The sequence below is a fragment of the Trichosurus vulpecula genome, chromosome 2 (genome assembly GCF_011100635.1).
Source record: "Trichosurus vulpecula isolate mTriVul1 chromosome 2, mTriVul1.pri, whole genome shotgun sequence".
Taxonomy (NCBI): domain Eukaryota; kingdom Metazoa; phylum Chordata; class Mammalia; order Diprotodontia; family Phalangeridae; genus Trichosurus; species Trichosurus vulpecula.
In genome coordinates this window covers 265,316,770-265,326,111 of record NC_050574.1, presented here as the reverse complement: position 1 = coordinate 265,326,111, position 9,342 = coordinate 265,316,770, and the positions used below count along the sequence as shown (strand labels likewise).

At 40.4% G+C, this 9,342-nt stretch overlaps 1 protein-coding gene across 1 annotated transcript; it reads right to left on the bottom strand.

Annotated features, from left to right (window-relative positions):
* Window positions 1–8,071: 8,071 nt before the first annotated feature.
* LOC118836996 (olfactory receptor 6X1) lies at window positions 8,072–9,013 on the bottom strand. The gene has a single exon (XM_036744053.1). The coding sequence runs from the start codon at window positions 9,008–9,010 to the stop codon at window positions 8,072–8,074; it is 939 nt and encodes a 312-aa protein (XP_036599948.1). The 5' UTR covers window positions 9,011–9,013.
* Window positions 9,014–9,342: the final 329 nt, after the last annotated feature.

Here is a 9,342-nt window from a genome sequence, read left to right as displayed (position 1 = left end):
AGCTAGATTGAATCTGAGCACCTTCAAGGAGGCAAGATGGAGATTATATACACAAAGATTGTAGGAGGCATTGAGGGGTGGTCTGAGGTGACTAGAGGAGAGCTTTAGGAAGGGTCTTGAGGAGGAGTCTAAGGAGGACGAGATGAGGTCAGGCTCCAGCAACCAGGAGAATGGAATTGGGAGTTGGAGGTAGCTGAAGGCATGGATATTGATAGTATCAGGGGTGGGAAGTAGCTGGACAATAAAGAGCAAGGCCAGGTAGAGATTTGGGCCTAATGATAATGTAAGGCTTGTGGCCTTAGGGGAAGGCCAGATCTAGTTGGAAGATTCAAGGACAGTTCAAGGGGGCTCCTAGAGACTGTATTCCAGATTGAAGGGGGTTCCCAGGGACTGTGCCCTCATCACTGTGGCCCAAGGGATGCTAAAAGTAAACTTTGTCACTAAGGTATGGCCAGATATAAATAAGAAATTGAGAGAGATGGAGTGAGAGATCAATAGGTGAATTATTGAGAGGCTCAGAAAGTATATGTAAGGCGGGAGGATGAAAGACAGAAACAGAAAGCTCAGGTCATGGCCAATACTATGAGGGAAATTATGGGGAAGCAAGAAGGAAGAGGGGATCATAAACAATCCTTAAGGGAGAATCTCAAAGGGCACAGGGCTTCAGGATATAGGAGAGATGTGGGTAAATGGGCAGGTAGGACAGTCTGTTACTATTGTAATAAAGGATGTTTTTAGAGAGAGTGTCCTGACTTAAGAAAGGAAGAACAGGTAGCTCCCCTCCTCACTTTTGAGGAAGAAGACTATTGGGGTCTGGGGTTCTTTCTCTCTAGACCCAGCTGAGAACCCCTAGTAAATCTAAAGTTTGGGGATCATAAAGAAGACATAATATTCTTGGTAGACAGGGACAGAGAGAACTTCCCTTTGTATACTACCCATTGGGGTAAAAATTGGGAGAAAAATCCTAAAGGTTATGGGAGTTAAGGGTGAGGATTTCCAGGTACTGACTTAGACTGGACCCCTATCTATTGGAAGGGTCAACAGGTTTTTGCTCAATTTTCATATATATCAGAAGGAATAGGATCAACAATTCCTATAGGTGGTGACCTGGAAATGCAATTGATGTCATCTGAAATTTATTGTTTCTGTATTTCTAAAATTCTCTTAGATTGTGAAGTTTGAGAAGACCATTGTGATTTTAATCCGAGTTTGATATATGTGAATTGGGTGCTTTTAAAGGATGTGATGAAAATTTGATAATTCTAAACTGTCATATTTGGTTTAGAAAGGTATTTACCTAGACTGAGATGGGTACTTCAAATTTTACATACATAATAATGTTTAGGGCATTATTACATTATGTTAGGGCCGCATTAGGTTAAGAAGTTGGACAATTGCTATAACCTAAGAAATTATAACTTCCAAGTTTTGTCTGGAAATTCAATTGAAATTGGTTTTGCTATAAATCAAGTATTTATACAAAGGCCTTGTTGGGTCCTCCTGTCAATTCAGGATACATTGTGAACAGTTAGAAATGTGGCTTTATAAATTTTCTTACAATGCTAAGAGCATTGGACCTTAGAAATGAAAATGTTACCACTAGGGATTAAAATAATTTCTCTTGTAGTCTAGAGGTTAGATTAAGAATTGTACTTAGTTAAGAAATTGATGTTGTTAAGTGGACCAAGGATTTCTAGATATTCAATCTTGTGTAAAGTTTTCAGGGTAGAGGGATTCCTATGGGCAAAGGGTATGTAATGTATAGAAACTAAGTGTTCTCCCCATTACAACACCCTTTTGATTAAGGAATTTTGTGATATCTGGAAATTCTGTAATAACAAAGAATTGAGTTGTTATAATACTTTGAAAAACACAGGGGTGTGATTTTCAAGCCTGTATCATCTAAAGATATATTTATGTATGTTAATCTGGAGGTTTATGGACTAATTGGTGATGGCACTTTGGGAATTTGAATTAATCCCAATGTTTAAAGGTTATTTTGCTTTAAGAAGGAGACACATCTCATTTTAAAGCTGTCCAAATAATTGTTCTTATGATTTTTAGAAGGCCTGCTGAATTTCTATCTGTAAGCTAATTGGTTGCAGTTCAAACCTATTGAGACTGGGTGCTGATTAAATCCTGGAAAGAAACTAAACTTCAGCCCAGCTGGGAGGGACTGTTCCAGGTACTTCTCACTACAGAGACTGCTATACGAACTGCTGAGAAAGGGTGGACTCATTACACCAAGGTAAAAGGACCTGTGGGGGAATCCCAAGAATGGACTATTAAGGACAATTCCTACCCCTTGAAGATTATTCTACACCGGAAGGGAGAGGGACACCAGGAGAGAACGGACTAATAACCTTTGTATTAATATTGTTTCCATTATCTTGTTAATCATTCAGTATATGCCAGCTTCAATGAAGGATGGAGGGATTATTCCACTAGTTGAAAATTAGGAATAGTGGGGATAACAGGGACAGTGGCATTTTTTTCCCTTCCATCAGAATAAGGCGGGAGGCATAAGGGAAAGAAGTCATTGCCAGAACTTTTAATGTAACCAATTGTTGGATCTGTGGGGGTCCACAACAATTTGAAAATTGGCCCTGGGTACCTGTACCTCTGAGTCCGGCCTGGATCCTTAGTAATTGGTCTCTTCCATACCAGACCTAATGACCTCTTGTCATAAGGCTTATGAGTAAGGGTAATATAGGTCGGAATTTCTGGCACTCAGTAGCTATAGCAAGGTGTCAAGCAGAAAGAAAAACTAGTGGAATACTCCTGCATCCTTATAGACAGTGGGGATGGGATAATGGTTTTTGTTTTGGACATTTTGATACTTTTTGGAGTAAAAGTAACAAAACAAGTAGCCCCCGGGTAGAAAAGTGTGAGTGGAGAAGGACAGAGTAGCTGTGGAGGTGCCAATATTGAAGGAATGGAACCCGGTCTTACCAAGGAGGGCCCTTGGGGTTCCAAGATAAGCAATATTATCCCTTTCTTTGGAATGCTTCCTTTTTAGCAGGATAAGAAGGGAACAAATTGGGAATACAGCTATATGATCTAATGCCCCCAAGTGAGAGGTTCAAGCGGGGGATAGATACTTCCCTAACAGTCACCAGGGATGCCAGTGGGTGGGGAGATGAGTGGCCCCCACAAAGAATTGTTCAAACCTATGGGCCTGCTACATGGCCCAGGATGGGAGTTGCGGATACCGAACTCATCTGTGGTAGAGATTATCAACAACCAGACTGCCGAGGCATTGGACCTACTGGCTGATCAGGCCACCCAAACCAGAGAGGCTGTACTGCAACATAGATTGGTTCTTGATTATTGCTAGCAGAAGAGGGAGGTGTTTGTGGGAAACTCAACCTCTCTAGTTATTGCATAAAAATAGATGATAATGGACGGGCTGTAAAAGAAATTACTAATAGTAGGAAACTAGCACATGTCCCAATTCAGACATGGACCAGTCCATTCGATCCTTCTTGGTTTGATTGGTTCAAGGGTTCCTAGTGGAAACAAATTATTGGAGTCTTCCTGCTAGCATTATGTGGCCTATTCTTGTTACCTCTATGTATACCCTGTATTATACAATTGGTTACCAAAACTGCCATTCAGGGTATGGGGGTGGTATATTTTAATGAAGGAGGGAGGATAAAAAAATGTTGATTGGAAAAACAGATGATGGGAAAGATGATGAAGAGTGTGAATTAATGTTCAAACAAATTGAGAATAGGAGTGAGTAAGAAGTGTGAGAGCAAAAATCCGAAAAGGGGGGGGTGGAAGAAGTTTTATGAGATAATATTATTGAATCATTATCCCATAGACTAAGGCTGGGATTTAAAGTTATATTGTATCTTTGTGGGATAGGGTCCTTAGATGTTTTAAAGTGATATAAGAGCAATTAGGTATTGATACAAATAGTGTAATTAATCCCTGGAACTAAATCAGAGACATTTTCAGTTTAGGGAAAGGAATTTCAAAGTAAGTCTCTTTAGGAGAGAAGTTGTAGAATAGTTATGTATTGATGGAAAAAGTTAAATGTGGATTTGAATTCATTCCATCATCTAAAACATAAAGATAAAAATTATATGGTTCAATTCTTTCAGATCAGGTATAATTAGAGAAGAATAGAAAAATAGAGGAGGAACTGATGCAAATGTGTCAGAGCAGTAACTTATGATCTTAATGGGAAGATTTTATGAACAAGGGAGGAAATGCATGCAAGCTATTTAGAGCTAGCTTTAAGGATGTTCCTGAAGCAATGTGACTTTATAGTCACCAACTATTGGAAATTGCCTTTAATGGGACTGTTAACTGACTGTTTTTCTGAGTCTAACTCCAGGTGTGAGTATCAAGGAAGGCTGACCCAAGATGGCAGCAGCCCTGTGGGAGGGCAGGCATGAGCTGCAGGTATGATTTCTTGGCAAAGTTGAGGGGGCAACTGTTCAGCATGTGCTGAGGTGGGACCGTCTTGACCTGATGCCTCAACTGAAACCTGGCAGACTAGGCCTGGCTCAATGCAGCTTGCAGTTTGACACAGCCTCTGCCTGGAGTTGACAGGAAGCTGGGGAAAATATGGTCCCCTTACTCTAAGTCCCTACTCTCTTGGTGGCAAATTTCTATAATCAGAAGGTTTTGTAAATCTATTAAAATAATTGATTATGGAACATCTTAGATTACTCTAGGACTGGGACTAGTGTTAAGTTAGGTTTTTTTTCTTGGAAATGGTATGGAGACAATTAGGTCAAGGGCTTGTGAGAATATTTTGTTATTTGGTTAATATCATGCTTGTCTAAAGCTTTGTTACAGTTAGTAATGTTAAGAAGAATGGCTTGTGGTTTATTTCGTACATGCCATCAAAGAAACATGGCATGACTAAAAGTTTTATATATGTACTGTGTTAAGAATTGGTTATCTAATGTATTTAGGTAATAGGTGCTGGAGTCTGCTGTTAATTCCTTAGTGAAATATTATCCTCCTGGTGAGGAAATGTTAATGTAAAGTATGTTAAGTAAAGTATGTAGGGAGTTAATATAAAGTATGAGGAACTGGGTTCTGATGTAAAATTTCTTAAACATGGTAATTGGCCAAAGTTCCAATTTTGAATTTGTAAAAATGATCAGGGTATAAGGATTAGAAAATTGTGCCAAGGTGACTTTTGTAGGAGAATGGAAAGAAAGCTGGTTCCTACAAGAAGGCAAGAAGAAGATGCTGGAGATGGCTGGAACAAATACCAAGGACCAGAAGACTTCACTGATGTTCCCTGCCAGACAGCTTATGGGAAGAGACTTTTGAATCTTAAAGGGACAATTGCATTATCGTTTTCTTTTGGGTCTCTGTATCTGTATTCACAAAGGGGACTGCCCCCTTTGATTTTTCAATGCGTCGATCAATCCTTCCCATATTTGAGGGGGTGATGATTAAGGAGAAAAATTCAGATGAGAAAGAGAGTAAGGGAATATTAAAATGTGGAAACAAAAATTTGAATAAAAGAAGAGGGGGAAATTGTAAGAAATGGGAGGAGGAGTTTTGTTTCCACAGAACTAAAGGTGTGCTTCCCTGCCCTCCCCCACCCCAGCTTTAGCAGAGACCTGGCCTCAAGGTCAGTCAGGTGAGAGGTCAGAGGCTTGTACGCATGTGCATACTTTTTGAGAAGGCAGTCTGGGGAATTAGAGAGGCCAAACCCACTTGAACCTGTTCAAGCTTATCTAGGGTCTGGTCTTGGTCAAGAATCCAGGCCTACTGATTTGCATCATTTGCATATGTTAAAGAGGGAAAGTAGGGGAAGTAAAAGAATATAGTTTAATCCTAAACTAAGACAAGGAAAATCTAATTAACTTCACTTTTGCTTCTGTATCCTTATTATCCTATTTATATAAACTATATAACCTAGGAAAACTATGTAAAAAAACAAAGATTGTAAACTAACCATGACCCTAGCAGGAGTGGAGGAAATGGTTACCCCTGCTCCTGCAGCTGTATCTGTGTGAGTGTTCCCGTGAGCACTGCACCCGCTCTCCCGGGGAGCGTAATAAAATGCCTTCCTCTGCCCACTCTGGTCCTGAATTCTTTGGGTGTGAATGGGCAAATCACATGGGTTTTCCTAAGGTCAAGTGAAGGGAAGGAACAGGCAGCGGAAGCTCACCAGGCTTACTCCTGGATCTTGTCTTGGGGTGTCCTGTGATCCCCACTGTGGTGTTAAGAGGGCTACCACTCTGGATTCCCTTGGGGAACCCTGTGGTCTGCACGGCCTTCTTAAGAGGGCATCACATGGGACTTCCGGCCCTGTCTCGGGAGCCTTGTGATCTTACTGCCATCCTAAGGGGCCATCACTTGGGTCTTCCTTAGGGTCTGACCCCTAGGAGGCCCTGTGATCCCCACGGATTAAGGGATGGCTACCACTTGGTCTTCCTCTGGGAGTCCTGTGGTCTGTACAGCCTTCCCTAGGGATTATCACAGGGTTCTTCTTCAGGACTTTGGCCCTGCCTAGGAAGTCCAGTGATCGCCAAAACCACGTTTCTCACATTAGGTTTTTATAATTTGTAGATAGACATTCAGCTATAGGTTAGGGGCTATGGAGAAATTACTTCAATCTTCTGAGCTTGAGAAGAGACTTAGTACTATACGCTAATTAGTGCTTATGTTAGTACTATGAGTTTGACTAAGACATCTGAACCTCAGAGGAAGCAATTTATTCTTAGCGATAGGAATGTCTGGCTTCTCCCCTGAATGGGGTCTTTACAAATACAATGGAATAATATGATTCTATATAAAGGCAGAGATGACTTTAATTAGAGACAGGGCCAGTAGGGAGGTGGCAGAAAGTTTTTTAGAATTTGCCTTACGTTCAGCAACAAACTAACTCAAGATCTCAGTAACCTATACATGATTTGGTTGAGCACTATCTCTAAACCTAGTTTTTTGTCATTAAAAATTAGTAGGAAAATAATATCCAGGGACCCACAAAGGAGTGGTGGTAATGTGCTGTTTGTGTTTTGTTGGTTATACTCATGTGTGATTCCTTCCTCTTATGGAAAGAGCTGTAATATTGCACAGGAAATTGGACAGTGCAGGAGTCTGCGACATCATGTTCATAGTAACCATGGTTTGTGTCATTGAACCAGAAAGACTGAACTTATGTTTGACCTTTTTGGTGTGAATCATGGAACATAGATCAAAGGTATGTGGATTCACAGGCGCAGTAGAAAAAGTACTCACTAGAGTTGGAATTGGATAAACTGAATTACAGCCCTAACTTTTCCATTGACTGACGATGTGATGTGGGCCAAATCATTTCACTTCTCTGGGCCTCAGTTTTCTCATCTGTTAAGTAAGGTAATTATACTAGGTGATATCTAAGTTTTCTTCTAGCTTTAAATCAATAATCCTGTGTTCTTTGATGCTAAAATGAGAAGAGATGTTAGATAATAGTGAATAATACAAAGTTTTGTATGTATTATATAAATGTTAAATTACTAATTATAATGCTAAGTAATTAGATAAAAGTAAAGAATATTAATTACAATAAAATAACAAGGAGTTCAGATTCACTCCTAATGGTTTCCTTAATGTGCTAATTCTGTGAAAATACCTGCCTTGTTTGAAGCTTGGGTAACTGGGTATTTGCCTAGGATACAGCCAGCAATAGGTATTTATTACCTTAGAGTGACTAACCATGGGCTGCTCGTAGTATGCCCTCAGAGTCTGCCTTATATAAAACCTTGGGCCCCCAAAGGGTTCATTAATTTAAGGATAGAAAGCTAGTTCATTTCATATGCCTATGAACCACCATCAAAACTTATCGGGGGAAGCTTTCAAAGCTCTCAAGTTGTACCCCAGCCATCTAAGGGGAAAAGAGTATTTTTCCAAAGCAGTACTAGGCTTTTTCTCCCATTCAAGCCAAAGCCCCTTTCTTTTCATAGTCAACAAATTCTCAAAGAACAGATTGGTCATTTTACTCCATTGTCCTATGTGACTTGTACTATGCAACGTTGAGTTATAAAATCTTGGAAACTTGGGGTCTACTTCTTTTCACTCGGATTGAAGTCACTTTATTACACAGTATATCTCACCCATGGTAACTGGCTTTTTGGCATGCCATTGCCTTCCACAGGGCTCCTTTCACCTCCTTGTTTCTAATAGTATAAATGAAGGGATTCAGAAGTGGGGTGAGGATAGTGTTGAGCACAGATACCACCTTGTTTATCTTGAATGAGGAATGTGCTGTGGGTCTCAGGTACATGAACAGGACTGCTCCATACAGCAGAGAAACAACAGTTAAGTGAGAAGCACAGGTAGAGAATGCCTTCTGGCGCCCAGTGGCTGAGGGGATCTTCAGGATAGTGGATACTATATAGATGTAAGAAACTACTGTGAAGACAAGTGACCCTGGTATTATCAGGCTAGTTGCCAGGAGACCCAGAAACTCTAGGAGGCTGGTGTCTGCACAGGCCATTTTCAGGATGGGGCCAACATCACAGTAGAAATGGTTGATGATGTTGTTGCCACAGAAAGGTAACTGAAAAATCAGAACTGTCTGACAGAAGACAATGGTGAATCCTATCATCCAAGAACTGAGGGCTAGCTGGAGGCAGAGGGAGCTGGTCATGAGAGTAGAGTAATGGAGGGGCTTGCAGATGGCCAGGTAACGATCAAAGGACATGACTGTGAGGATGAAAAACTCTGTTGTGCCCAAAAAGAAATGGAAAAAGGATTGTAGCAGGCAGCAGTGGACACAGATGATAGTCCTTTCTACCACAAAAGTTTCCAGCAGCTTGGGGATGACAGTGGTGGTATACCAAATCTCCAAGAAGGAGAGATTGCTAAGGAAGAAGTACATAGGGGTTTGTAGTCTTGGCTCTGCCCAGACAATAGCAATGATAAGTCCATTTCCAAAAATGGTTAAAATGTAGATGAAGAAGATGACTACGAAGAGGGGAACCTGCAGTCCGTGTATGTCTGGAAAGCCTAAGAGAATAAACTCTGTGACCAATGTGCCATTTTTCATATCCTTTGCTGTCCCTAGAAAATAGTATTCCATTACATTCATATACCACAACTTGCTCAGCCATTCCCCAATTGGTGGGTATTCCCTCAATTTTCAATTCTTTGCCACCACAGAAAGAGCTGCTATAAATGTGTTTGTACATGTGGGCCCTTTTCCAAAAAATTTTAACATTGAATGAAACCCCTTATCATGCGGTCCTTGACTGGTTGAGCTGCTCACTAAATACAGATTTGGCGAGTATAATAATATTTATTGTAGCAATAAATATGGTCATAAAAATAACACTTCACCCTCCATATTTTAAGAACTTTATTAATTTATAATTATATTTA